A 17,538-nucleotide genomic window follows, 5' to 3' on the forward strand; every position below is an offset into this window, starting at 1 on the left:
CCTGATCTTTTGTGCAAAAACAAACTCTTTCATAAGGTTTTCTTCCTTCTTTTTGGGAGGGGACAGGAAAAGACAAGGGAACAGGAGAAGAGAGCACTCCAGCATTTGGAGCTCAGCAGTTATTTTTAAGAACCCCATGCTGGAAAAAGTTGGCGTGACAGCGGGTTAAGCACTTCTGAAAGCTGCAGATCTAAACCCAGCTGAAGGTGTAACCCCGTGCAGACTTTAATAATGAAATGGCAGCAGCTCCAATGCTGAACTGAGTCGAGCACACCAGCAGTAGAACTGCATTCCTTTCTCCTGGGGCGCAGGAGGAGTCATTCAGCCTGCCATTCACACGCTTACCCAGCTTAACTGAAAGTCAGTGTGCACAAGATTACACTTAATTTCTTTTAAAAAGGGATGGAGCTGCCTAGTAGCATTTCTTTTTCTGCTACAGAAATCCCCTCTTATTCAACACAATTAAAATGAACATTTTAATGGGAAGTAGCAAAGAATGTAAAAGATGAAGGCATTCAGGAAAATTAGTGAGATTTTCTCTGTTCACTGACACCAGCATTTACAAAACTGAATAAATCGAGACACTGCTGCACTGATATCGCATCTGGCTTTTTATTGACCTAAGCTGTTAGGAGTAATCCAGCCCTCACTGTTACTAAAAGGCCTAGAGATTTCCAGCTTCCAGAAAAGCCCCAGTTCGTATGCCACAGAGTTTAATTAAGCAAGAGGTCTTGGCCCCATATAATCTCCTAGGACTAAAAAAGGCTGTCGGTTCAGGCTGACTCAGCCAAATCATATTGAACCTCGCTAGTTAGCCACCGAAGAGGCTGCACCTACCGTAGCTCTTGCAGCACCAGCGCACAGCTGCTTCACGCAGCCCCCATGGCAGACACCTCACTCGGCTTCACGCAGCATTACCCACAAGAGCAAATGAATAACGATAATAGCACCAAGTCCCACAGTCGCTGACAAGGCCTCTGGGATCACACAGCACCTGTGGAGGTGGCCTGCCTTGCATAACAAGCTGCGTTTGGCTTCGGAAGGGTATTACGCCCACTGAACCTCCCATCATCTGAAGGTGCAGCTGCAACCCAGAGGCTGCAGCAGTGCACTCTTTCAGCCCGTAACATCCTAAAATATTCAGTTTCGTCCCTCCTGACAGCTAAGTTCACTTGGCACTCACATTACGCCTGGTTGTATTTTCAAAACAGAAAGGAATCCCATTAGATATTCACCAGACACAGCTCCCAGAAAAGCTGTGCCTGTGGGACTGAGAGGGCTGCTGCAGCAGGCAGGCCTCCCGCTGCCCAGCGAGCCTCAGCAGCTGCGGGGCTCCCAGCCCCTCTTCGCTCCCCAGCAAGATGGCAGCAAGCTGTCCACGAGCCCATGGCAGCGCTGGGTTTACATTCAGCACGACACAGTGCCCTCCAATGGCCGGCCCCACCGCCAGGATGGAAAACAAGGGCAGCCACGAGCAGCTCGGCCCTCCCTGCCAACTTGGCTCGCTGGCACAGTGTGGTGAGGTGGGGTGCGGAGTGATGGGGTGCAGTACGGTGTGATGGGGCTCAGTGTAGTGGGGTGGCCTGACCGCACATGCTAACATTGCTCCACACCCCCAGACCCTGGTGTGAGCACAAACCACCTTGAACATCTGTACATCAATCTTGCGTTATTAAAGCCAGGAATGTACTTAGCATTAGTAAGAATGGCCAAAATATGCTGAAAAGTCCCTAAAAGCAAGCTTAAAATGCGAGCTTTTATAAAATCCCAAATCTATTGACCTACCACGGAGAACCACAACCTATTAATTTTGTTGTTATGCTGCTGTGAGTACACATGCAAGGCCTTTCAATTATGAAATGCTACCTCATCTGGACTTTTTAATCATCATTTAAAGTTTTACATGCTATCTCTGGGAAGCCAATGCACTTAGAATCTATAAAACCAATTCAGGAGTTTTTTCCATTTACAAAGTCAATAAAAAAAAGTTCCTGTTCTGAATCGCTTATTGCTTAGATGCTGCGCCTCTGCTGCGACCAAAAGAGGTCCTTCCTCACGCTGATGAAAAAGTTATGCTTTTATATAACCAGAATATTCAGAGCAGAAACAACAGGCCTCTATTTTTAAGAAGTCTGTGTTCCCAGACAGAACAGTTCAGTTGGAAGGGAGCTGCACGGATCACCCAGTCCGGCTGCCTGAGCACTTCAGGGCTAACCAAACACTACAGCGTGTTAATGGGGGCACCGTCCAAATGCCTCAAACACTGACAGCCTCGGGGCACTAAGCACCTCAATGGGAAGCCAGTGCCAGTGTTTGACCCCCCCATGGTAAGGAAATTTCCCTAACGCCCAGCCTAAACCTCCCCTGGCAGTTTGGTGCCATTCCCATGGTTGGCACCTGCCTCTGCACTTCCCTCCTCGGGGTCGCCTCAGGGCCCCTCTTCTCCAGCCCGGACAGACCAGGGGACTTCTGCCTCTCCTCAGGAGTGCCCTCCAGCCCTGCTGCCAGCCTTGTTGCCCTCCTCTGGGTGCTTTCCAGGACCTTAACAGCCCTTTTGTACTGTGGAGCCCAGACGCACACAGAAAACCCACAGCAGTGTTAACTACAAGCGTGCCTCGGGAGCTCCCTCTGATCCCGCTCTGGGCCCAAGCTGAGGGAGCTGCAAGATGCTGCACGGGGCAGGGGCAGCCCCGGTGCTGCTCACTCACCTCCCAGCTTTGTGCTGGGGTTCAGCAGCCCTGGACAATGCCCCACTGCCACCCGCACGCTGCTTGCCCCGGGCCTCAGCAACACGTGCTGCCATCCCACAGAACTAGAGCCATCCGACCGAACCAAACCACGCTGCTGCTCCTGCTGCTGCCCCCCAGGGCTGGGCACCACCCCGCCAGGCGACACAGCCTGAAGCCACGCTCCTGCTCCTCCAGGGGCCCACTGCTGACAGCCCGAGCTCGAAAAAGCTCCAGCTGCACAACCACAGCGCTGAAGCAGGGTGAGCAGCGGGAGCATCCTCAGCCAGTTGTAGCACACACCAGGAAACATTACCTTAAGTCTAATTACAACCTTCTAGGACACGGACGCTTCCCCCCAGCAACTCACCATCGCGCTTATTTCAAAACCGTGTGGCTTGCTTAGAGCACAACGTGGAGACAAGCACCACTGAACCCCGCTATGTCATTGAGTCAGGTGGGGAAGAACACTGAGCCTTCTTCCTCAGTAATAAATCAAGTTAATTGGTAACCAGCACAGTAACCCCCTCCTTCCAAAGCCTTCGTAGCCCCATTGCAAGGGCAGGGCTGCAACACACGTGGATGAGCGTCACTAACAGGACACTCAAGTATGGGGGGAAAGCCAATCCCCAAGGGAGATCTCTGCAGAGCAACAAACCCACCAGGAACACAAAGACCAGACAAAATCCAGCTTCCCACGTGCCTCATTCTGGAGCAGTGCGCACCAGGAGGCTGCTTCTCCACTGTGCTGCAGCCATTTTTGCTGCTCACCCCGTGGCCCAAACTGTACTTCACCATGGCATCATTTTGGCCAACCTTAGCTTTGTCTTTTACCCTGATATAGATAGTACAGGCAAACCTAGACTTTAAAGAAACCCATCTCGTGTGGAGGCAGCGCTTCCTTCACAGCTGAAAACTGTGTTTATGCGAATGTGCTACAACAATGCCTCGTTGGTTTTAGTCTCAACAGAGGGCCAAGGAGGCTCCTGAGATCCTGAAATTCTTCAGGCTTCATTCCTCAGTGTGCCCAATACAGTACATGAGAACAAGGATGAGAAGAGATTAAGCAGCACTGCCTATAACCAGGCCTACTTATTGTAAGCCATATGCAACCACCGCACACATCGGGATAATTTTCACACAAGTAAGCTCCTCTTCCACAACTTCTAACGCATGACAAAACAAATCATCTCTACAGGAAGTTCTTAATTTCAGTTTATTCAACCAAAAGTCATAGAAGTTAAACTGAACTCGAAAGCAGAGCAATGTTGGAATTGGAGAGAGCAGAGTCACACATGAACTCTTTGCCTTAGTTTGAAATAGACACAGGCAGGAAGACGGCAGATAAACACATACGGCATGCAAACTCTTTAACAAGTGCAACAGTTGCAATGCAAAAATACTGTTGTTTGTTTTTTTCAAGGATCTTTTTCTAAGGACACAATGTTTCTTCACCTAAACATGGTACAAGAAGCTGGGAATTTTTCCTCTGCCCAGGCACTGTGAGCAGCGGGAAGGGAACACTTGGACAAGCCTCAGGTTACCTTGGGCCACGTTCTATTCAGACTCCAGAAATTTCCCTAAGGGACACATTATCTCCTTTCTTCTTTACAGATAAAATTAAAGACTAAAAAGTGAATTAAGTTCATGGGATTAATCTTGTGTTCAATGTTTCGGGAGCTCCTTTAGTTGAAGCTGGGGAGAACGGCTGCAGTGCCTTGTGCTGCTGCGCGCCCTGCTCCCCGCAGCCCAGCTCCCACCCGGCTCTGCAGCCCTGCCATTGCCCACACCAGGAGCACTCGGCCAGCAGCAGCCTCACACGCCGGGCGTGGGCGATGCATGCACAGCTCAGGTTAAAGGCGGCAGTGCCCTACGCAGAAACAAAAATATTTTTGGCTCCTAAGCAGCACAACTTTCAAACATGCTGGTGTTTAAAGACTGCGTGAGGGCACCTAAGCTTCCAGTGGATCACGTGAATGCTGCTCCACAGAGCCACAGAGGCTGAGGTTGGCAGCAGGACCTCTGGGGGGCATCTTGCCCAAACGGCTGGCCCAGCAGCCCCCCGAGCAGGGTGCCCAGCCCTACGTCCTGGCGGCTGCTGGAGACCTCCCCAAGGAGCCCCCAGCCCCTCTCTGGGCAGCCTGGGCCAGGGCCGTGGCACCCACAGAATGAAAAATTTGGAGAAGCAAATCTGATTTACAGGGAATTTTAACCACCGAGATAATCTAAAATTGTGTACAATTCACATTTCCAGGGATGCAGCTTTAGGAAGACACCGTTTAAAGAAAAGTGGAGTCTGTCAGGAGACAAATGCAATGGTCAGCTTGTCATTTGTAATTCAGTAAGTCCCTAAACCTTTGAGTGTCTAAACACCTAGCAATAAAGAAAATTTAATAGCCTCTGTGTCTCTATACATGATCTGGCCTCCAAGACTAGCAAAGAGACTTCACTTGTCAAAACCAAACAGACACGAGTCCAAGCCACCGTTAATGGGAAGCTGTGGTCCCCTGAAGCCAACACACAACGGAACTGAGAACATTCCTGCCTTTCTCAACCACTCCAGGTTTAATTTATGAAGCTTATGGCTGGTCCCCAGGGAGATTCTCCTCCCTCGGTGCTTTCCTTTCTCCTCATGCTTACCCAAGCCCTGACAATGCTTTAGCCAGGTGGGGTATGCAAGCCACTGCCGATCAGGCTGCACAGTGCTGCCTCTGTTCTCCGTGCATTTCCTCACCCTGTCCCTTTTCCCCTTTCTTCCACCTATTTCCATTTGCAGTCTCTTCTCGTATTTTCAGATTACCGCTGCTCTGTTCTGTCCAGCACGGTCACAATTCTACAGCAGCACGGAAAACTTACAGTCAGCCCACTGCCCCTAAGAGACAGGTGACCTCTGTGGTCACTGCTACCTTCGTGATGTGGGACGACCGAGGGACATGGCAGGGAGCCCAGAGGCCGCCTTCTGTAAGCTGCTGTTTTCCAGATGAGGGCCCGACGCCTCCCCCCACCTGGACGGCCGTACCGCAGCACCACGCGGCAGCCCAGGCCCCAACCCAGGGACACAGGGCGCTCAGCAGTGGCTCCCACCCACCCCCTTCAGATCCCATCTGCCTGGGAGCCCAGGCCGGGCGGTGGGGGCTGCACAGGCTGCACACCTCCACGCAGCGCCCTTCTCCCCCGGTGCATTTCTCCTTAGCATTCTGCACAAGCACTAGCACATGCCGGGGAAGGAGGCAGGGACAAAAGGTATCAGCGAGCACACACACAACAAAAGCAGCCGCCAGACTCAAGTGCTCTGTTCGCAGCCACCTATTTGGAGCGCAGCAGCTTTGCCCACGGGTTTCCATTTTCCTGATGGATAAAACCTGCGAATACACCCCAAACCATACACGCGACAACCCCTACAAATTGCCTGGGGATTCTGCATCAGTGCAGCCAGCCCAGCCTGGCTCTCCGAAGCCCCCCAGCAGGCCAGCAGCACACCGCAGAGCACACCAAGCACACCGCGGCGGATCCCTGTTATCTGGGGGATCGGTGACACCGATCCGGTGGCTCTGGGAAACGGGGGCCAAGAGGGGGAGGAAACCAGACAGAATGAGCTGCTCTGAGGATTCCTGGAGCCACGGCCGCGCTGAAGCAGACTTGTTCTTGCATGAAGGCTTACAAAAACAAACTGGGGAGGAAAGAGATTGTCCTCCAGTTCCATGCTCGCTGTCTCAAGCACCAGAGCCTCTTGTGATGCCTCCTCTCCTCCCTACCTTCGCACACACACAACGCTTAAATCAGGTTGCTCTCACAGCTTTATAAACCAACAACGGCCGCGCTAACCAGCTCCCTCCCTGCACGAAACACCCACTCGAGGCAAGGAGCCTTCCTTCCATCGGGATGAAGCGCTACAACCGCCCAGCCTCGGAGCAGCTCGGCTGGACGAGGAAACGAAACAGCCCGGCAGCTCCTGCACGCCCCGGTCCCCCCGCAGCACAAAGGCCGGGCGGGCAGCCCCCCGTGCTGGGTGGCGCCGTGACAGCTCCCGGTGTCGCCTCCTGGAAAGCACGAGCTGGCCGCGGGATGCCCGGCGGGCACCAGGGCCCCCGGCACGGCAGCAGCGGGGCTCCCGGCTCGGGCCCGCACCGCTGCCGAGCACGGAGCCCCCGGCCCCGGCCCCGGCCCTTTGTTCCGCACGCACCTGCCGGGGGGCGCCGCCCGGGGGTGCTGCCGGCGGCGGGGCCGGGCCGAGCCGAGCTGTACCGAGCCGTGCTGTGCTGTACCGAGCCGTGCTGTGCCGTACCGAGCCGTACCGAGCCGATCCGTGCCGTGCCGTGCCGCCCTCCCGGCCGCTCCCGGGGCGCCCTCCCGGACCGACCCTCGACCTTCGCCCGGGGCCCGCGCGGCCGGGCCATGCCCGCAGGTGGGGCTGGGGGCGGCCCCCCCCGGGGGACAGCGGCACCCCCCGGCCCCGGCCCCGGCCCTGTCCGTCCCCGTCCCCGCGGTCGCGCCGGACCCACCTCCTCCTCGGACAGCCCGTACACCGGCTCCACCGCCGCGGTCGCCATGGAGCCGCCGCGGGGGGAGCGCCCCGCTCGGCCGCAGCTCCGCGCACTCCGTGCCCCGGGGGCTCCGCCGGCCCGGCCCAGGTGAGGAGGAGCCGGAGCCGGAGCCGCCGCCGCCGCCGCCGCCGCCGCCGCCTTCCTCCTCCTCCTCCTCCTCCTGCTGCTGCCCCCGCTGCTGCTGCTCGCCCGCGGGCGGCGGAAGGCGGCAGCGGAGCCGAGCGCCGGCGGGAAGGGGCCGGGGGCGGTGCCGGGCGACGCCGCTCGGGGGAGGCGCTGGGGCCGCCCGCACCGCGCCGACACCGCCCGGGCTGGGGCCGGGGCCGCAGGGACCCCCCCGCTCCGCCCCGCCCCGCCCCGCCCCGCGCCGGGCAGCCCCGGCGGCGGCCCAGTGGGGCGGGGACGCGGCCGCGGGGGCCCAATGGCGGCGGCGGCTGCGGGGGGGGGGCGGCGGGGCCGGGCCGGGCCGGGGCCGATTCGCGGCGGGGCGGGGCGGGGGGGGGCGGGGGCCGGGGCCGCACAAAGGCGCGGGGGCGGCGCGGGCCGCGGGGGGCTCCCGGCAGCGCCCCCCCCCACAGCCCCCCCACAACGAGCCCCGGAGCGGGGAGCGGGCGCCCCCCGGCGGTGGCCGGGGCGGAGGGGCCGGGGCTGGGGGGGCCTCCCCTGGATCCCGGGGGGGTCCCTGGATCCCGGGGGGGTCCCTGGCTCTCGGGGGGCTCCTGCGGCCGGGCCGGGCCGGGCGGGGCCCGCTGTGCAGGCGGGGGGCTCCCTGCCGGGCTGGGGGTTTGGTGGGACTCGGCGGGCCCTGGGCTCTGGGCTCTGGCCCGCAGCTCTGATTTATTTGTTTTTTCCCTAATAAATGACGAGCACCGCGGGATCTGCGAGAGAACAGCAAAAAGCGCCCGCAGGCCCCTCGCTGCTGTTCCCTGTCCGCTTTCCATCCGTGTCCTCTCAGCAAGCCAAACACTGGGCATTGGGAGCTAGGTTACTTCTGAGCAAAATCAAGGCACGCTTCGGCTCTAAATTACTTCCTTATTTGATTTCTGCTCCTTCCTTAATTGTCTGTAGTCCCCTGCCAGCCATGCCCCACCCGTGCTACTCTCACCTTTATTATCCGTCTGTTATCTTTTGGCAAGATGCTAGCACTTAAGTAGGGCCTAATGAGCTATGGTTTACGTGGAGGCTGTTCTCAGAACATTTATGCTTGCACAAGGCAACAACCGATTTCTGCTACGATTTCTGTACATCAGAGTACACAGCACGGGAAGAAAGCTGCGTGGAGCCAGCGGCACGGGGGGAATCTCAAGCTGCTGCCTAAGACGAGAGGCCTGCAGCAGCCCCCAGCAGCACGGGGCACGGCTGGCCGCAGTGGGGGCTGTCACCCGGCCCAGTGCGGTACCACGACCTAAAACCCTCAGCCCTCGTGTGAATGTGTCAGGTCCCAGCTGTGCCAGCACGGCAGCCTGGCTTACCTCCCGTCACTCGCCTCTCCTGTTCAGCAAACTCGAGCGTGGCGCTGGGGACGTCCAGCGGGAGGGATGTGGCAAATACCTGGGGGACAGCAGTCCCTGAAACCGGCCGTCATTCACACAAAGAGATCGCGTTCAGCCTGTAACTGTTCTCCCTTTACAGTGTTCTCACAGCCAAGGGTAGGAGGGCCACTGGCAAGCGAAACCTCTGGAGCAGCTTTCAGCTAACTGCCTCTGTGTGCTCGGCCATCGTCTCACACCTGTGTTCTGCTCCAGGGAGCCGAGGGGAAGGGGAAACGGGAGATACTTTTTTTGGAGAGATTCCACAAGCAGTCCGTCAGCCAGAAATTTTCCTCCAGCCTTTACAAAAGCTCTTCCTGGGGAAGGAAGGGTTTGACCTATGCCCAGACAACAGTGCACACGAGCAAAATCGGCAGGCTGTTAAAGTACGGCCTGCGAAGTCATTAGCCTTTGTACTCGCACGAATGTCTGCTGCCCATAAACTCCATCGCATGCAGCTAATGCTGACGCCTCTGGGCAGGGTCTTCCTCGGCATCGTGCTCCAAAAGGGCTTTGGTTTCCCCTTTCCAGGAGGATCTATGAAGGAGTCCCCTCAAATTGTCAGGTCCACGGGAACACCCGGGCAGCTGATTCATTCAACAGTTCTGATGCCAAGATAAATCCTCCACAAATTTCAGGTTTATTACTCCGACATTTATTGTGTCCTTCTCTTCGGCTACCTTGTTTTAGCTCTTTGTATTACAGCTTCGGGGCTCTGAGCAGGAGCATGAGTCACTCCAGGCTTTTTCCCCAAAGGCCACTTCTTCTCTCCTTGTTAGGTGAGGAACTCCCGGCCCCATTTGCTGTTGTGCAGGCCCTGCCCTGTCCCTGGGGCTCTGACCACAAGGCGCAGGTAAAGTCTGAATCATCTGAAGGGCTGGCTCTGGGAGAGTACGTGTGACACTTGGAGCTCTCAAACCCTCTGATTTCAGGATTCCTTGAAATACTTTTCTGTAGTCAGTTTTGTAAATTAATTGCAGTTCTCTGCATGCCGCCATCTTCAGGTATCAGCGGCTGAGGCCATTCGCTGGAAATGGGAACTACTGAGAACCTGGCTGGACTGTCAGGAGCGCTGTACTTCTGAAGGGCAGAATGGAGAGGAAATAGGTGATGTGATTCAGTGAAGGGACCCAAAGCCCATGATATGTGGACATCTCTGAATGCGAATCCTTCCTGCAGCACGTGATCCAGACACGTGTGCTCTACCAGGCCACCCGCTGGCCTCAGAAACCACGGTGATGTCTTTCCACTCGTGTTCCAGCATTTACACCGGTGTTTTTGTAAAATCAGATAGCTCTCCCATCAACAGGTCGTCCCCAAGGGAAAAATACGTACACACACAGCTGAATGAAAGGATCTCTGATGACAGAGCAGAAAATTAGTGCTCTGCCATTACCACATCAACCTGATTGGATTGCAGAGCTTTAGTATCAAATCTGTGATGGAGATTACTTGTTTATTTGCTTATGAAGATTACAAGCATAATTCCTCTGCGGAATTTTATTGAGAATGATAGATGGCCCTGAAGAGATGTAATTCATTTGAGAAAGCAGACATCAGAAGCCTCTAGGTGCAGCTCAGATGATTTATAGCTGGCCTCTTTATATAACAAAGATCCATTCATTATTTAAAATTCTCAGAGTAAAAATAGATTAAATATATATTACGGATGGCAATTCTTATCAACATTTAAGCTTCACGCAGCTGGGTAAGGCCAGATGTCGTAGGGAGCAGTGAGGATGCAGCACTGGTAGGTCTGTCCCGAAGGACGTAAGGTGAGGGGTGCACGTCCCAGGGCAGGCCGGCGTCTTGTCAGGCTGGAGACTGCTCTGACCCCTCAGGGCAGCCTCAGGGAGATGCACAGCACTGCCCCGAGGAGGCAGAGGAGGCTCCTGGCTCCAGCTGGCCATCAGCTCCTGGCCTGGGGCTGAGGGGCAGTGTCCCTCCCAAGTCCTTTAACCTCATGGGTGTAACAGCAGCTATCCCCGCTCACATGAATGCCTAATCCTTTCCTAGATCTATCTGACTGCTTCCTCATAACATCCTCCAGCAGCAATGTACCCTGGACTGATTAAATAGACAAATATAAAATTTTCTTTTGGCCCTTTAATGTACTTACGCTCTTGCCTCCCCATTCTTTTATTCACACTAATTACCCGAATAATGCCCATACGTACTTGTATGTAGAAAAAAAGGAAAATGTTTTATCTGCTTTCCTACATGGGCCCACAGTTCTTTGGCTTTTAATTCCCTCGTAAGGCAAAAAAAAAGCCACAAAAATAACTGAATACAGACCATTTTTTCGCCATCAGTCTGACCACTTTGGAGAGTGGTAGAGCAAGAAAATGCAAGAAACTACTTCTACCAATGTGGTCTTGTTTGTTTGTTTGTTTGTTTTTCCCGTGCATCATGAAAGTCATGGCATTATCATAATTATCTAAGATGTAAGAAAAAAAGACTATACTTCCCTGAAGAGATGTACCAGATTTTCCAGAGAAGGAACAGCAAGAGACGTTTTCTCAGTAGCTCCTTGCTGGGCATGCACATGGAAGTTGTTCAGCCCTGAGCCAGCTCCGGTTCAAAACCTGGGTTGCCACGTGGAGTTAAGAGTCATGCTTAGCAAAAACCACCAAGCTCTCTTAGTCTGAGCCCCACCTGGCTTCTTAAACTTGTCTCTGCACCTTCCTCTTTGAAACTGGATGGTGTCCACCGAGTTCAAACCCATGGGAGAAATAAATTTGCTCCTGCCTTCAAAACATACATGTCCTCCAAGATATACCAAACTGCAGGGACAGGGAGAAGAAAACTCTTTTAAGGTTTGTAGCTGTTACTTAAGATCTAGACTAGTTCCAACACAAGCTCATTTGTATAAATACCGGGTTGGCAGAAGCGGGAGACAATGTCTTAATTCTCATACCACTAATTTTAGCTTTTTTTTTTTTTTTTTTTTTTTTTTTCTTTAAGAAGCAGTAATCTTAAAACCCTGCTCATGGAGCTCACTCTGTCCCAATGTACCGGACCCCTCCTAAATCTCAAGCAAGTATTTTACATCTCTTCCTCAGAACATATGCAAAAGATTAAAAGAGGAATGCAATCAGAAGTTAAGTGCTCGCTTACCAGGGAATGCACCTCCTCCCTATCTCTTTCAGTGACTTTCTTCCCTATGCCCTCAATGCATGTTTTGTAACATACTGCTCTTTTTTTTTTTTTTTTTCTGCATTGCACCATCGGCATTCATTTATATCAGAAATATATTTTTGTTTCATTCTTAGCGCACATTGAAATGTAAAACTGTACTCTAACTTTTGTACCAATATTGGTCTTATCCCCTTCTAGGTAATTTTTGTGCTTTACCGACAATGAATCAATGATACCTGGTATTAGCATTTATCACTGTCTTTGAGCCATGAATTCCTCCAGTGTGAACAAGCTTACAGCCCCATTGTGCTTGAAGTGAATTATTTCCAATTAAAGTTATAACAATTTCCATACAATAAAATTTTAGAAAACTTTTTTTTTTTTTTCTCTTAGCTTTTAGGTTTCTTATTAATGAGGAAACATTAATGGGAAGTTCATGACAGATTCTGCAGTTCTAAAGCAGTTGTAGCAGATTTAATGAAGTAAGCAGATTTTACTTTTCAGTTGCTCCATCTCTGTGTTTTATTGCTCCATGTCTCCAGAGTTTCATTTCCTGTGGACACAGGGATGGAAATCATCTGACCTAGTCACTCTAGGATCCTTTTATCCCCAGCAGAGAGAAACACGAGCTTTTGAAATGCAATTCATCTCATCCTAAAGCAGACATCTGAAAAAAGTCAAATGAATGTTACCATGAAAGTGCTTTTATCTCTCTATTGACTATAAGAAAGCCCAAGGCAATGAGCTCCAATAAAGGCATCCACATCACAGGCTTTGGGCTGCAGGTGGGAATGGGGTTGTCATTCACAGGCAGCCTAGATTTACCTGACCCAATTTCCATAACTTCATTTCCTTTCCATGTATTGAGATTTGAGTATGGAGCATTGAATATGTTAACTCTGCTTCTTAGCACGTAAGCCAGTAACCCACCTAGCAGCTGATCTCTTGGGCGCAGAGGAAATAGAGCCAGCCCGGGAACCCCGGCTGCTGCCAGTGTCCGCAGGACAGGGCTCATCCCCTGTCACTTAGATTGCGTCACGCCAGCAGGCACCAAGGAAATGCAGTTGACAGAAAAAACACTTTCTCCTCAGAACTAAGCTGCTGCCAAAAATGCTTGGCTGCAGTTCAGCCCAATACTTAAGTGCTTTGCTAAACAGAAATGAATTTAAGCATGCGCTTAAGATGAAGCACTTGCTGTCTGCCTTTGCTACGTCAGAGCTGCTAAGAATAACTCCTGTATGTTTTTACATTTATTGGTAAGCATTTCAGAAAGTATTCTATATTAATTGCATGCTAAAACAACACATCTCCTATGATTAATCCAATCAAGTTCACTACGATGAGCCACATAAGAAGAACAAAAAGCATTCCAAGCTCTGCCCATTGACTTGCACAGCCAATGCATCTAGAAAACATGTTCGCACCTGAGGAGCCCTCAGTGTCAACACCGGTACCATACAGAAACTAATTCTTTTGAGTACAAAGCTGCAGAGGCTGCGTTGCTGCGGGAGCTCTCTCTGGAGCTGCTCTCGGCAGAAGCAGTCCATGTGCGAGCTCCGAGGTCGTTCCCTTGGAGCTGTGCTTCCAGCGTGCGTGGCACTGCAGGTGAGATGTGGACCTGCAGCACATGGCTTGGAGCAGAGTGGGGAAGTGGTGGTAACACAAAGCCCACCGGAGGCCTCCAGGGCCTCAACAAGCGTGGTGGGACAGACCTTTAGCCTAGTAGGATCTGTAGTGACTGCTTATCATTTTCTTAGCAATACCACGCCTGCTTAACAAAAAGGTTAGCTAAACATTACTGCATGATTGACAAGGAACTTTAGTAATTATAAATATAAGCTTAGTGACAAACGTGGCAATAACTTAGCCATTTCCACTGTTTGTAGCCACAATACCCTGCAAGAGCATGGCTATTTCCATTATTTGGAGCCATTACATATTTTGCTGCTGGACCTGACTGTGCTGCAGTTAGTCAAATATTGGGAAATGCTACTTAGAAGGTCACTGCAACATGCCAATATATAGACTCGCACTGTAAATCCCTAGTACTTTTAATCATGCACTGCCAGTAGACACAGAGAAAACCTACATAAAGCATGATCTTCACAAATACAGATGGCTTGGGTTTTACAGAATTGGCTTGAACAGATTAATAGAGCTACAACCTAAGCAGAAAATGCTCTTTCGGAAGTCAGACGGACTCTCCGCTGGCTTACCAAATAGCATTATAATGATAAACTGCTGCCAGAGCACTTTCCCAAATGACATGCTAGTCTATTTAATAGCAGTTGTAAATTCGCAGCAACGCTTTCTGAGAAACTCTGGTGAAATGGAAAGTGACGATGCACAAGTTCCCGGTGCCAGAGGCAGCACGTGTGTGTGTGCACAGGAGCCACAGGCCACCGGCTCCACCATGGAGCTCAGTCTGAGCTGCGAGGCCCCGGGTGTTGGAGGTCTCCAGGCGCTGCCCCCCCAGCAGGCCCCAAGGAAGGAGCCCGGCCAAGGCAGCACGATGGCAAAGCAATGCAGAGGCAGTCAGAGGGGAAGCGGGGCCGGCTGCAGGGCCCTCCCTCCCGTGGTTTGGGTGCCCGCAGAGGTTGCGCACAGCGGCGGCAGCTCACAGTCACGCGGGCGAGAGGCTGGCTCGTCTGGTGGGGTGTGAGCTGCACGTCGAGCCTTGTAACGCCTTTGTCTTGTAGAGGGTTATTGCATTTTAATGATTTCAAAGGGGACTTTCTAAACGCGCTATTCACAACGTGCTGCTGCTTCCACTGAGCCTAACGGATCATAAAAGCAATAACGGAAAGCTATAGATTTTATCCCACTCTCTTGTCAGCCCTCAGTTTAAAATAGAAATTCATTATCCTATTTCCACAGATAAGAAAATAAATCCATGTCTCACTGAGCAGGAAGAAAGCTGTTTACAGACACACATCAACACAGTTCAATATTCAAAGCTGTTACTGAATAATCTTTGCTCCAAAACAATGCTTCTCTCACTGCAAAACTTGTCAACAGGGATCACTCCTTTTTTTATTTTTTCTGGAAAATTTTCATTAGAAATGTTAATATTTTACCAGGCTGAAGCTTGATTGGATGACAAAATTGTATCTATAATTTCAGGATATATCTTTTTTAAGGCATTGCAGAAATGTCTGGGGACTGAACATATGATTGTGGACACACAGAAAAACGGTTCTGAACATAAGAAAATTGTGTTTTATGAGGGTGAAACAGCAAGCCCTGGGCCTAAACCAAGATATCCTTCTAAAGAGATTTGTGGCACACTTTGGTAAAACCACCTGGGTAAGCGCCTCAGCAGACACAGTCCTTCCTGTTGTTGGCATTAGTCCGAGCATCTTCTAGCCAGGGTAGCGCTGTGCATCACCCAGTTACGCATCCCACATCTACATTTCCCTTAGCTGTGTGTCAGCAGCCGATCACGTCAGAGCAGCTTTAGAAGATATAAGCTGATAAAGCTTTAGCAGACAGAAGCTGAGGCTTCAGATGGCCACTTTTGAAGTCTATCCATTTCATTAGTATTATCCCCTAAATGCAGAGGGCAGATTCATTTACCTTTGTGCTGGGCTTTGCCGCCTGGAAAGTCAGAGGACTTTTTCTGTGTGTCTCCAGTTGTGGAAAGGTTTGACCTGCCTTGTGGCTGGGTTAATTGTTGTTCAGTTTCCAATCACTGTATAACACTTCAGGCACGAGCGAGATGCTTGTCCCTCCTTTGACAGGATTTTGCAGTGTTGTAACGTCCCTGCGGTTTTGAGCATTTTGGATAGAGGTCAAACAGGCACAGGCAGAACGTGCTGATGTATTATACATAAAGACCAGCTTTCATAACTTCCTACTCAATGTCAACAGTAATGCAAAATAATCAAAACACTTCCAAAGAAAGACAAATCGCTTTCTTGTCCCGAGGTCCAGCACAATGTGGGCGAGTGCCAGTGTCAACAGCCGCGGTGCAGCAGCGGCACGCAGGAGGCAGGCGCAGCAGAGGCGTGCAGGGGGCATGGCAAGGCAGGGAGGAAGCGCCAGCCCTGCCCGCAGCAGCCGGCCACTGGCCACCGTAGGGGCCACACACGGCTGGGGCAGCCGCCTTCTGTCACACTGGCCTGGTGCCGGGTGAACACACTCGAGGGTCCCTCTGTTGCCCCCTGTGCTTCTCTCTTAACAGGAGAGCAGAGCTGTCACCTAAGCAGTGCCCAACTCGGGGATGACCAGGAGACAGGTCAAACACAGGCTTAAGGGAAACGAAGCAGAGAAACTTCCAATTCACTGGAAAAATGTGTTTTCTTCAGACACCACCAGGAGAATACCAGTGTAAGCACTGACAATTATTTTTGTCAGCCATGTCTTTACAGAGTTCTTCTGCTTCGGAGTTAATGCATATGCTAATTATAAAATTACAGAATCATTTAGGTTGGAAAAGAACTTCAAGTCATTAAGTCTAACCATCAACCTGACAAACACAGCCTATTGAGGCTGCAGAATTAACATCTGAGAAGTTGAGAAAAGGTCTGTGTTTCTATCAGCAATTCACAGTTTACAGGGGAGAAGAAAAAAAAAAAAAAAGGAAAAGTGTGTATGGATTTTTTAAGTCCTGGTAGAATTTTACGACCTGGTTTGCAAGGTATGGTAACCCAAAGGCTTTGAAAAGTGTCCACTAATCATTTTTTAACATCTTTGATGCAGTCAGTGGCCTATAGCTTAGGGATATGGTTTAGTGGAGGGCTGTTAGCGTTAGGTTGGAGGTTGGACTCGATGACCTTGAGGTCTCTTCCAACCTAGAAAATTCTGTGATTCTGTGATTCTATTTTTTGGACAATACAAGGAATCCTCGCAGTTCACTGTGTTTTGTGGTGTGTCAGTTTTCCAGTCAGTGGGGTAACTTGAGAGGCCGGGCCAGCAGCAGATCTGTCCCCGGAGAGCAGCGTCCGGCTGGCAGGGGCCCCGCGCTGATGAGAGCACTGCCATCACAGTGCCGAGGCCGTTCTGCTTTCTCGGAAATTAAGCTGAGAATGCCTTGCATCACTTAGTTTACCAGAAATCAAATCTCATGAGATTTGTTATGCAAACTGCTTCTTTCTCTTGGATTTCACGTTCTGTCTGTGTTTAATAAACCTTGGCTTTGTTTGAACGAGTGTGGTACTGATAAACCCAGGCAGATGTCTCTGCAGAAAAAAAAAAAAAAGAAGGAAGGAAGGAAGGAAGGAAGGAAGGAAGGAAGGAAGGAAGGAAGGAAGGAAGCATGCAGTCTTTAAAAAAAAGCATACAATCTTTATGGAAAAGTGTTGAAAATTAAGGTTTCTCCCAGGGACTTGTCCTGGCTCACGCAGCAACATGAGCACTGTGTCTCCACCTGACATGCAGCAGCACAGGTCGGAGGTGGGTGCCGGAGAGCAGCCAGCGCACCACGAGATGTGGTCTGAGGACAGACTTTGACACAGAAACTTCTAACAGGTCCCCTGACAACTACAGTTGCTTCACGTGAGCCATAGGTGGCTTTGTCAGGGCAGCAGTGCCCGAGCCGGGGCCGTAGCCTCTAATCTCCCTGCGGTATCTGCAGAGCAATGCAGCCTCTCCTGTTGCACC

The 17,538-nt window shown here is 51.7% G+C and overlaps 1 protein-coding gene across 3 annotated transcripts in view; it reads right to left on the reverse strand.

Annotated features, from left to right (window-relative positions):
* Positions 1–7,404, reverse strand: part of LOC309889387 (E3 ubiquitin-protein ligase NEDD4-like) — a 140,697-nt gene extending 133,293 nt beyond the window's left edge. For all 3 annotated transcript variants that reach the window (XM_082782189.1, XM_082782188.1, XM_082782186.1), the window contains exon 1: positions 7,229–7,404. In XM_082782189.1, the coding sequence (XP_082638315.1) occupies positions 7,229–7,276 (48 nt within the window). In that variant the 5' untranslated portion in view covers positions 7,277–7,404. The remainder of the gene's footprint in view (positions 1–7,228) is intronic.
* Positions 7,405–17,538: the final 10,134 nt, after the last annotated feature.

Source organism: Aythya marila (genome assembly GCF_965140915.1).
Source record: "Aythya marila genome assembly, chromosome: W".
Taxonomy (NCBI): Eukaryota; Metazoa; Chordata; class Aves; order Anseriformes; family Anatidae; genus Aythya; species Aythya marila.